Raw genomic sequence first — 12,462 nt, 5'->3', positions numbered from 1 at the left:
GTTTTTGATGTATTCATGCTGGGAAGGGAGCACTGCCACCAGTCAGTGAACACTAATTCATTCAACTGTTTGGGGAATATAGTGGGTGTACTTCCTTGGATTAGTTCCTAGGGTTTTAAATTTATCTTCAGTGAGCATGCACATCTGAACACATTTGAATAAGCCAGTGACTCCATGTGCCTGGAAACTGATTTGGGAGACATAAAATTACTACTCCAATCTCTGCTCCATTCTTACCAGACAAGTGTGGTGGGTGGGTGCATGTAGCTATATGGTGGCAGATGCTTATTCAGAAAAACATAATATCCCTCTTTCTCCCTGCTGTCAACTCTCCAGCATATGCATGTTATGGCATGGTGTGTGTCGTGTGACCTAATTACAAAATAGGGCACATGTTGCACCAAGAACACATTGCTAGCTTCTTGGACTTTACTACCTACACTCTGAAACTGGAGCTGGACTCTATTCCTTGAAAGAACTGAGCCCCAACTTTGAGAATCAAATTCTCCTCACTCATACATTTCCAGGAATTGCACTGATGATTAGCACTTATTAATGTTCAGTGTCTTTGGGAATTTTTCTGCTCCACATTCTACAGAATTCATGAGAAATGCTTAACTGGTGCCATTCTGTGCACATCATTACGTTTTAATATATTTTTTTTTACCCAGAAACTTATTATAACCATTTCCTTTTTTCCTTCTTAAGGTTCGAACAGGCTTTTATTACCAGTTTGATCAGTAATGTGGTGAAAACGAAGGACACTTATTTTTGGATAGCTCTTCAAGATCAAAACAATACAGGAGAATATACTTGGAAGACAGCAGGACAGAAGTCAGAGCCAGTGCAATACACACACTGGAATGCACGTCAGCCCCGTGAGTAGAGGAGGCTTAACACCACTTCTCCATCCTGTTTTCTTTGTTCAAAATTCCATCCACCTCATGATAGACCTCTTTTGACTCTTCTTCAATGTTTTCTTAATGCCTAAATAACTAAAACCTTACTGTAGGTTCTCAGGGATTGATATATGGCTGGTCATATTTAAAGTGTAATCCATATGAGTCATTTGACAAGCTTAAGGTATAAATTCATTACTTAAGACAACACATGCCTTTGTTAGCAGGAAGCTCAGTTTCTCTCTCCTAAAGTCTTCTCCCCATTCATCCTCATTGTCCAAGAGTCCTAGGGTCTTACTCCATCCAGAATTTTCTGTTATACTTCAGAGCATGGTAAATGAGCACACTTGAGCATATCTAATCAGCTCACAGTCACTGCCAAGTGACTTTGCTGTGGCATGTTGACCAATTACTTAGGTAACATTCTTGCTAGTCCATCTCCTCCATGGACTTCTGTGGTACTTGAGCCAGGATTTCAGAGCTACAGTTCTATTAGTTCACCCTCCTGTGCTCATCTCTGGATCCCAAAGCATGAAACTGTGTTAGGTTAGTACGTTCCAGAGAAACTAACGGCTTCATCCACAATCTACACTTGAACCAGACCCTGTGGGACAAGCTTTAGTTCTTTGTATTAATCTTAGGTCACCAACCTAGATCCACTATCCCTTTACCTCAATGTAAGCCCTATTTGGATGCATTTCTTACCTGTGGATCTCAAATCAGGACTACCCAAATAGACATTAGGCAATAGGCTACCTTTAAATTTGTGTCTGGAGGAAATGGGGTAGAGGCCTCGGGCTCTTCCCTGAGGAAAGAGAACTATTAGTTGTATTAGTATTACAACTAATATATAACAGCATTATGTCTAACATATAACAATAATTAGTCAAAGGACTAAATATACCAATTAAAAGAGATTTTTGGAGTGCTTCAAAATCCAAGACCTAAGTAAATGTTTTCTACAAGAAACCCACTTTGAAAATAAAGACAGATATAAGAATGGAGAAGGATATTCATGTGAACATTAATCACATGAAAGCAGGGATCGCTATATTAATTTGACGCAGAGCAGACTTCAGAACAAGAAAAGTTTTCAGGGATAGAAATAGACATTACACAAAGATAAAGGAGTCAGTACTAAAAAAGATATAACAATCCTTAATGTGTATGTATCTAACAACAGAGTAGTGAAATATATGAGGGGAAAGCTGATAGAACTGCAAGGAGAAATAGATAATTCTACCATTATAGTTACAGACTTTAACAACCCTCTATCAGAAATAGATCTAGCAAATATAAAATCAATAAGGACAAAGTTAAACTCAACAGCACTGTCAATCAATGGATATGATTGATATTTATATATTACTTCATCCAACAAGAGCAACAGCAGATGACACATTCTTCTCAAATTCACATGGAACATTCACTAATATAGACTATACTCTAGGTCATAAAACATACTTTAACAAATTTAAAAGAATAGACACCATACATTGTCTGCTCTCAAATCACATGAAGTTAAACCAGAATTCAATAACAGAAAGATATCTGAAAAATTCCAAAATACTTGGAGATTAGGTAATGGACTTCTAAATAACACATGGGTCACAGGAAAAAAATCTTAAGAGAAATGTTTAAATATTTTAAATTAAATGAAAATATATTTGTGAGTTACAGAGGAAGCAGGCCTTAGAGGGAAATTTATAGCACTGAGTGTGTATAGTAGACAAGAATAAATATTTAAAATCAGTAATTAATCACTATAAAAAGCAATTCCACTTTATTTAGGAAACCAGAAAAAGAAGAGCAGATTAAATCCAAAGTAAGTAAAAGAAAATAAATAATAAGAATTAGAACTGAAATCAATGAAATTGAAAACAGGAAATCAACAAAGAAAATCCATAAACCAAAAGTTGGTTTTCTGAGATCAATGAAATTGATAAACCTCTAGATAGGATCACTAAGAAAAAAGAGAGTATACACAAATTACTAATATTATAAGTGGAAAAAAAAGAGAGAGAGACATCACTACAGATCCCATGGACATTAAAAGGATAATAAAGGAGTATTATGAGAAACTTTATTATTTTTTTTTCTTTTTAGGGCCATACCTTAGGCATATGGAAGTTCCCAGGCTAAGGGCTGAACCAGAGCTACAGCTGCAGGCCTACACAGCAGCCAAAGCAATGCTAGATCCAAGCCATGTCTGCAACCTACAATGCAGCTTGCAGCAATGTCAGATCCTTAATCTACTAAGCAAGGCTGGGGGTCAAACCTGCATTCTCATGAATACTAGTCTGATTCTTAACCCACTGAGCCCACAATGAGAACACCCACTGACCACAACAGGAACTCCCACAAGCAACTTTATGTGCACAAATTTGATAACCTAGATGAAAGCAACCAATTCTTTTAAAGACACAGGCTGCTAAAACTCACACAAGAAGAAATAAACTATTGGAATTGACTTACATCTATTAAAGAAACTGAATCAGCAATTCATAATGTTCCAAAAGAGAAAGCACCATGCTTATATGAGTTTAACTGGTCAATTCTACCAAACATTTAATGAAGAAATTATATGAGTTCTCTACAATTTTTTCCAGAAGACAGAAGCAGATGGAATGCTTCATAACTCATTCTATGAGGCCAGCATTACCCTAATACCAAAGTCAGACAAAGATATTACGAGAAAGTAAAACCATATACCAATATCTCTCATGAACATTGAAACAAAAATCTTCAACAAAATATCAACAAATTGAATCCAACAATGTATAAGGAGAATTATACACCATGACCAAATGAGATCTATCCCAGGTATGCAAAACTGACTCAACATTTGAAAATCATTAATGTTATCCATCAAATCAATAGGCTAACAAAGAAAAATGACATGACCATCTCAATAGATGCAGAAAAAAACATTTGGCAATTCAATATCCATTTATGTTAAAAAATCTAACAAACAAGGAATAGAGGGGAATTTCCTCAGCTTCGTAAAGAACATCCACAGAAAACTCACACTATCACGCTTAATGGTGAAAAACTAGAAGCTTTCCCACTAAGCTCAGAAACAAGGCAAGGATGTCTCTTATCAACATTTCTTTTAAACACTATACTAGGAGTCCTAGCTCATGCAATAAGACAAGAAAAACAAATAAAAGGCAAACAGATTGGAAAAAAAGAAATAAAACTTTGTCATAGATGATGTGATTGTCTATGTAGAAAATTAGGATCGATAAAAAATTTCCTAAAACTGAAAATAAATTATATAAATTTGCAGGATACGAAAATTTTTAATGTTTTATTATAAACCCTTCTGACATGTGTTTGTGACTGTCTCTCAAGGCTTTACTATCTTCACACAGGGCATAGATGATTTTCTGCATTTTGACCCCTCTGCATTAACCAGTCTGCCAATAATTGTTAATTTACTGACTCTCTTGCTAAATATTGACTGAAAAACACAAGGAAAAACCTTCAGAGCAGGGAAGCATCTGTTTATCGGGCATCCACAGGGAACACCCTGGTTCCTTTCCTACTTCTTTCCAGAATACATCTAATCTATGTATTGCTTAGCTTACTATGCTCCTTTCCTATTGTTTTCTTTTCTTTCTTTTTTAATTCTTATAGCAGTATATAAAATTAATGTACAAAAGTCAATTGCTTTTCTGTACATCAGCAATGAAAAGGAGAAACTTAAAATTGAAAACAGGAGTTCCCATTGTGGCTCAGTGAAAATGAATCTAACTGGCATCCATGAGAATGCAGGTTTGATTCCTGGCCTTGCTCAGTGGGTTAAGGATCTGGTGTTTCCATGAGCTGTGGTGTAGGTCACAGACTCTGCTCAGATCTGGTGTTGTTGTGGCTGTGGCATAGGCTAGCGGCTACAGCTCCAATTCTACCCCTAGCCTGGGAACCTCCATATACTGTGGGTGTGGCCCCAAAAAGACAAAAAATTAAAAATTAAATTAAAAACATATTACATTAGCACTCCCCAAAATGAAATTTTTAGGTATTAATCTAACAATATGTACAAGATCTGTAGAGGAAAACTATAAACTTTAATGACATAAATCAAGAGAATTAAATAGAGATTCCATGTACATAGATAGACTCAATATTGTCAAGATGTCAGTATTACACAAATTGACTGATAGATTCAATGCTATCCCAGTCAAAAACCCAGCAAGTTATTTTGTGGATATTGACAACAAACTGGTTCTAAAATTATATGAAGAAGCAAAATACCCAGGATAGCCAACCAGTATTAAAGGAGAAAAACAAAGTCAAAGGATTGACACTACCTTATTGTATTCAAGCCTTATTATAAATCTACAGTAATTAAGATGATGTGGTTTGGAGGGAGGAAGACAAATAAATCAATAGGACAGGATGAAAAGTCTAGAAATATGCTGATACAAAAATAGTCAACTGATCTTTGGAAAACAAACAAACAAACAAAGAATCTGGACACAGAGCTTACACACTTACAAAATTAACTTAAAATGGATAATAGACCTCAATATAAAACACAAAGCTGGAATTCCCGTCGTGGCCCAGTGGTTAACGAATCCGACTAGGAACCATGAGGTTGCAGGTTCGATCCCTGCCCTTGCTCAGTGGATTAAGGATCTGGCGTTGCCGTGAGCTGTGGTGTAGTTTGCTGACGTGGCTTGGATTCCACATTGCTGTGGCTCTGGCATAGGCTGGCAGCTACAGCTCTGATTTGACCTCTAGCCTGGGAACCTCCATATGCCACGGGAGCGGCCCAAGAAATGGCAAAAAAAAACCCAAAAAACAAAACCCACAAAGCTTTAAAGCTCCCTTTGGATAACATAATAGAAAACCTACATGACCTTGGATATGGTAATGACTTTTTAGACACAAAACCAAAAGCAAAACCCATGAAAGAAATAATTGCTGAGCTAGATTTCATTAAAACTAAAATGTCATTAATACCTGTGCTCTGAGAAAGATAATGTCATGAGAATGAGAAGATAAGCCACAGATGGGGAGAAAATATTAGTAAAAACCACATGCAATGAAGGACTGTTATCTAAACTATACAGAGAACTCTTACAATTCAACAATAAGTAACAACAACAATAAGTATATACACACATGGAAAGTAAGTATATGAAAACATATTCAATATTATATGTCATTGAAAAATTGCAAATTGAAACAAGATACTGCTACACTCTTTAAAATAACTAAAATCCAAAACATTGACAACACCAGATGCTGGTGAGGATTTGGAGCAACATGAACGCTCATACATTGCTAGTGGGAATGCAAATTGGTGTAGCCAATTTCAAAGACAGTTTGGCAGTTTCTTAACAAAAATAAATGTACCCTTACTGTATAATCCAGCACTTGCACTCTTTGATGTTTACCCAAGTGAATTGAAAACTGATGTCTGCACAAAGGCCTGCATACAGATTTTTAATAGAAGCTTTATTCATACTTGCCAAAACTTGCAAGCAATCAAGATGTCCTTCAGTGGATGAGTGAATAAACTGTGTTACATGCAGACAATGGAAAATTAATTCAGTGCTAAAAAGAAGTGAGCTATCAAATCATGAAAAGACAAGGAGGAAACTTAAATGCATATTATTAAGTGAAAGAAGCCAATCTGAAAAGGCTGTGTAATTCCAAGTCAATGACATTCCGGAAAAGGCAAAACTAAGGAGGCAATAAAAAGACTAGTGGTTTCCAGGGGTTAGAGGAAGGAGGGGTTTATAGGCAGAGCACAGAGGATTTGCGGCAGGGGGCTGGTGGGGGGGGGTGGTGTGGAGTGGGCAGTGAAACCATTCTATATGATATCACAATGGTAGATATATGTCATTATACATTTGTCCAAACCCATAGAATGTACAATACCAAGAGTCAACCCTAATGTAAACCATGGGTTTGGGGTGATAATGATGTGTCTATGTAGGTTTTAACAAATATATCATTGTAGTATGAGATGTCAATAGTAGTGTATGTGGGGCGTGAGGTATATGGAAAGTCTGTACTTTCCGCTCAATTTTTCTGTGAACCTAAAAGACTTTAAAATATATGGTTTATTATTTTTTTTAAAAAAACATACTTTTACAAGATGCATATTAGATGCATGAAGTTAGGACAAATTAGGTTTTTTGTGTATAACCATAGGTTTAGGAAATTTATATAGAAACCAAAGATTGCATAAGTCTAAACAAGAAACATCACATTCACTCAATAAGCAATCTTCTCATTCTATAAGTGTATGAGTGTTATTAAAAAACAGAGAATAGTAAAGTTCCATGACATACTACTACTGGGGAAAAAATTCAGATATCATTTCTAATATACTTTGGAATTTTGTTAGGAATGTCTATACCTGTCAAAATAAATTAATACATTGTGAGTAGACAAAATTTCTAGTTTTTAATGTTATCTTCCTGGGGGCATATTTGGATGTCTAAAATTTAGAATTGAAGCAGAACTTCTTGTCATTCTTAAGTTTCTGCTGTAATTTATTTGAGTGGCACTATTCTTTTCTCTTTTCCCTGAAGCAAAAATAATATCGTGATGCTCAGTTTGGCTGCTCAGGCTGATTGACATTGAGTAAATTGTCTCTGAATAAGATGAAAATGTAAATCTTTTTTTGAAGAAAATAGCAATATAAAAGCCCCTGTGTCTCCTTTTTTCTTTTAAATTGCAGTTCGCAGAAATACCATCCTAAATCACATTTTTTTCCCTGCCTGTCACAAAAGAATCCATTAACTTGGTCCCCATGTCAGAATCTTAATCCAGACCATACTGACTATATAAATTGACCACTGAACAGAAAGTCTGCAGCTTTTTATAAACTCAGCAAAGTCTCTGTCCTTATGTCATATCATAAAAATATTCAATCTGTGATGGAATCATAGTTCTGCCATTTTTTCAGCTTTGTATTATGTTCACCAAATAGTATAATGAACCACCATACATACCCATCACCCAGTGTCATCAATTATCAACGTGTGGTCAATCTTGTTTCATCCATACTCCCACTACACCCCCAAATCCCATATTTTTTCATATAAATTCTAGGTAGCATATTTTTCATCTATAAATGTTTCAGTATTAGCTCTAAAATATAAAGACTCCTTTTTTAGAAACATGAATATAATGTAGTTATTACAACTAAAAGAAATTACTATAATTCCATAATTTGAGTTAATGCTCAAATTTCTAAACGACTCATAACTATTATATAATGTCTTTTACAGTTGGAATCAAGATCCAAAAAATGTTCATTCACTGTAATTGGTTGATAGATTACCTGTTTTAATCTCTCGGTTTCCCTCTTCTTTGTCCCTTCCATTATAAAAAAAAAAAATTATTTGCAGATGCAAATGTGTTGTTGGTCTTATAGAGTTTCCTGCAGTTTGGGCTTTTTGAATGGGTCCCCATAATACATTTAAAATGTGTTACTCTATTCTTTTTATATTGTATAAAATTGACATTGTTATTCTTAAAAAGTTAGAATCAGAGGCCAGATTCAGGTCCGACATTCTTATTTTTTTGGAAAGACCATTTCACAGATGGTTGTGTAATCCATCTGGAGGCACAAAATATCCAGTTTTTTCACTATTTGCAATGTTGGAAGCCATTAATGATTTATGTCTAGATCCATTGATTCATTAGGGATTTTTTCATAGCTTCATAGCTAGGTTATTTCTATAAAGAGGTAATTTCCTTCTGTCCTTACTAAAACAACAACAAAGAGACTATGGCACTTGGTATTTTAAGGGAAGTAATCATTCAGATAAAACAGAAAAAACAGTTTTAATCCATACTAACTAATGCCACTGATTAAAGGGCAAGATGATAAATAGGGCCTTTCTCATTTGGAGAGAAGCTAATGCATTAGAAACTAACATGTACTTTGTACTTAAAGATTCAATATAAATGAAGGTTGCTCTGTGGTGAAAGAAAACAAGTTAACCCATCCTTTAAGACATTCAAAAAAAGCTTTTCCAAGTTATATTGGAGTTTCACAGGTATTTCATAGAGAAAAAGAAACTGAGACCACAATTTTGCATCCATCCATAACTCAGGCTCTGGAACAAAGTTTTGCATTTCCAGATCTAGATACCACTGCAGAAAAGTTGTGTTTCACTCCTGGGGTAATTCCAGAGCATTTATCCCAATTGTCCCAAGTCAGTGGAAATTTTCTGTCAGTGACAAGGATAATGGGATCCCAGTAGAGTAAGTCAGATCTGTTTTCTTGAAAGTGCCCTACACATGGTAAGGAGAAGCCTGTCCTGCCCCCAGATAGATAGTTATCCATTTTAGGCTCATCAGAGTACTGAAGTGACTAACACACAAATGAGGGTGAACTGAGCCTCATTTCTGAGCACCCTTTTGGTATTTCCATATCTTTTTATAATTATATAAGTAGCTCATAAAGATGTGATAGTAGATCTTCAAGGAAATGTGATGGTCTCACAAAGAGACATATAACCAGGGTAAAGAGAGAAGCATAATCTGAGGGGGAAATTAAGTCATACACTCAACAGCTATTTATTGCATGTCCACCTTCTCTGTACTCTGAGTCATTGTAGACTCAGTTAAATCTGGTTTCAAATTCCAGATCAAACCCTCAGGAACTACACAGCCCTAGCTAGACAAGTTACTACACCTTTGTGCCTTAGTTTTTCCATTAACAAATTGTAGATACAATTATCCACCTCAAAGAATGTTTGAAGTTAAATAGAGAAAAAGTCATGTGAAATGCCTAACATGGTATTGGGTAGATATGCAGAACTCCATGAAAGCTCACCGTCCCTGCCCCAATAGCTTCACTTTTCTCTGTGGCAGAGGAGAGGAGAGAGATGGAACATGGCTAGGGCTGAGGGCTTGAGATTAAGGATGTGAAAGGATGGTCGCAGGGAATAGGAAATAAGCAGACAGCCTCAGTGAAAATAATTGTCTGGGAGTTCCTGTCATGGCTCAGCAGTTAATGAACCCATCTAGCATCAATGAGGACATGGGTTCGATCCCTGGCCTTGCTCAGTGGGTTAAGGATCCAGTGTTGCCGTGAGCTGTGGTGTAGGTCGCAGACATGGCTTGGATCCTGAATTGCTGTGGCTGTGGTGTAGGCTGGCGGCTACAGCTCCGATTGGACCCCCTTGCCTGGGACCCTCCATGTGCCTTGAGTGTGGCCCTAAAAAGACAATAAGACAAAAGAAGAAGAAGAAAATAATTGTCTGAAGGCCCAGTTATGATTCCCTCCTTTCTTGAGGCCACAAATAGATTTTGCTTGTTTGTTTTCAGGTATTTGTTTGGAGAGGTGAAAGATGGAAGTTCTCCCAGCTGCCCTGTTCTATTGACTCTGTGGCTAGATAGTGTTTCCAAAATTGAAGGGACTAGAATAGTGAATTGGAATTTCTTAACTGACCAAAAATGTTCCCATTCATGTTTGACAGAGAGAGTAAAGAGGGGTAAAGGGAGGTTAAGGCAAGTAAAGAGAATCTGTTCAAACGTGAGATTCACCATTAAGGGACTGGATGATAGTTGTTCTTCTCCAATGGGAAATGAGTTCTCAAACTTGAGAACAATTTCTCTGGGAGGAAAACCACCTCTGCTCTTTCCCACACCCTGCTCTGATTATTTGGCTTTACAAGCATCCCCACAACGTAAGATTATAAATTTGGTTTATATCTCCCTTAGCCCAGTCTCCCTTTATTATACCACTTTACTGCTTCTTTGGGGCTGAGATGCTAAAATTTAGGTCAAATGTTCCATTAAGTTAACCACTTTAGAATACCAATAACACCCCTGCAGCACTTTTCATCTTCATAGCAGTTCACAAATATCTCCTTCTTCACTAATGAAGATGAGTTGAATATCCAGTGTCTAAAACCAAAGCTATTTAATCATTGTCTGATGTGGGAAAGTAAGACAAAATGCAAGACCAACAAAAAAGTATATTACATTTTAAACTTGCTGATTTGAGCTTTTTAAAAATTCTTTGAACATGCAGGCAGAACTTGTGCCACAAAAAATCCCAGCTTCTGTAATGAAATCAGGCAAAATAAGAATAGAAGCAACATCTTAGGGATGGTTTTAGTCCTTCATATCTTTCAGGGAGCTTTTTATTCTGCTGTATAGCCCAAGGAGCTATATCTGATCACCTATGATGGAACATGATGGAGGATAATGTGAAAAAAATTGTGTATATATATATATATGTATATATATATATATGTGTGTGTGTGTGTGTGTGTGTGTGTGTGTATGTGTGTGTGTGTGTGTGTGTGTATATAACTGTGTTACTTTGCTGTACAGCAGAAATTGACAGGACATTGTCAATCAACTATAATAATAATAAAAAATCACTTTATTCAATTTTCTTGAAACCCATGGAAGAAAAAGAATTACTGCACCATGTTTTAGACAAGGTTTTCTGTGACTAATTAACCTGTTTGAGTTTTGAGATACTAACTAGTTGTGCTGGGACTAGAACCCCAGACTTCAGGCCTCAAGTCAAAGGCTGCTGGGAAGGAAGGATGGAGGAATCTGGTGGGAGTGCATGTTTTCCCTGTTCTTTCAATTAGAGCAACTCCATTCATATATAGTTTTCCAGCTTCCTCATGGATTTCCACATTTCAACTTCATTAGGATTTCACTGCACAGAGATTGTGGGCTGCATACCAAAATTACACTCAACAGGACTGCCATGCTCCATTCATGGCAGGGGCAGTGGCACGCTTCCTCTCTCCCCCTGCCTGGAGAGAGGAAGTCCTCCATCTTGAACACCGACTAGCTCTTCTGGCCAGTGGAGACAACTGATGGCCTTTGTATGGACCTCTCTTGACTGCCATTTCTTCTCTATGTCATGCAATCATATTTTCTTGTTTATGACTGGTCATTTTGACCTTTGTGGGTCTCTTTGAGGCATCAGCTTGCAAGCACACATAGGACTGTGAGCTTCCTGCAGACGGCCGTGATGCGTGGTGTCTTAACACAGGGTGTGCACACAGGATTACTGAAGACACAGACACTCGTTTTTGAGTGTCTTTATTCTTTTCTCCTCTTTTACGAACTCTTTTTCATTCTTTTAGGAGAGGCTCTTAGTCCATCTTCCCCTATCTTCTTCCTTCTCATTTCCACTCCTCATTTCCCTTTTCTTTAGGCTTTCTTTCAGCATAAAAGAACAAAAACGTGGCTGGCAAGGATCATGCCAATTACCCTACATCTACAAAAATTGGAGCCATTATTTCTGAAAGGAAATTAGGCAAGACAAATACCTAATAACAAGTGACTATGTTTTTTAAAGTGCTTTTAGGTCCGGAATTGTCACAAGTTTTCAGATGCTTCATCTATGATTGCTTGCTTTTTTACAAGCATCCCTTAAAAACTCTTTTCTCCTTTTCATTCTTCAAAAATGAACTCAAATGCCACTTCCTGCAAATGCTTTGCTTATAGAGCGCAGAGGTAGACTCCATCACCCCCTCTGAAATCTCCCCACAGAAATTTTATCACACCATTGCTACAGCACTTCACACATTGTTTGCTACAATTAATTGTTTAT

General features: G+C 36.7%; 1 protein-coding gene and 1 long non-coding RNA gene across 5 annotated transcripts in view; one reads left to right on the top strand and one right to left on the bottom strand.

Moving 5' to 3' along the window:
- LOC146395943 (uncharacterized) overlaps window positions 1-12,462 on the bottom strand; it is a 180,578-nt gene that overhangs the window by 68,234 nt on the left and 99,882 nt on the right. The window lies entirely within an intron of this gene.
- Window positions 1-12,462, top strand: part of PLA2R1 (phospholipase A2 receptor 1) — a 118,712-nt gene that overhangs the window by 58,468 nt on the left and 47,782 nt on the right. For all 4 annotated transcript variants that reach the window (XR_014830500.1, XM_085001215.1, XM_085001214.1 and 1 more), the window contains exon 11: window positions 709-878. Coding sequence is in view for 3 of the 4 variants with exons in the window: in XM_085001215.1 (XP_084857341.1) it covers window positions 709-878 (170 nt within the window). In the remaining variant the exon portion in view is untranslated. The remainder of the gene's footprint in view (window positions 1-708; window positions 879-12,462) is intronic.

This window comes from Sus scrofa, chromosome 15 (genome assembly GCF_054392235.1).
Source record: "Sus scrofa isolate SSC_HxYL_T2T_F1_AM1 chromosome 15, Sscrofa_HxYL_maternal_Yorkshire_Landrace_v2.0, whole genome shotgun sequence".
Classification (NCBI taxonomy): domain Eukaryota; kingdom Metazoa; phylum Chordata; class Mammalia; order Artiodactyla; family Suidae; genus Sus; species Sus scrofa.
This window is presented reverse-complemented; position numbering and strand designations above follow the sequence as displayed.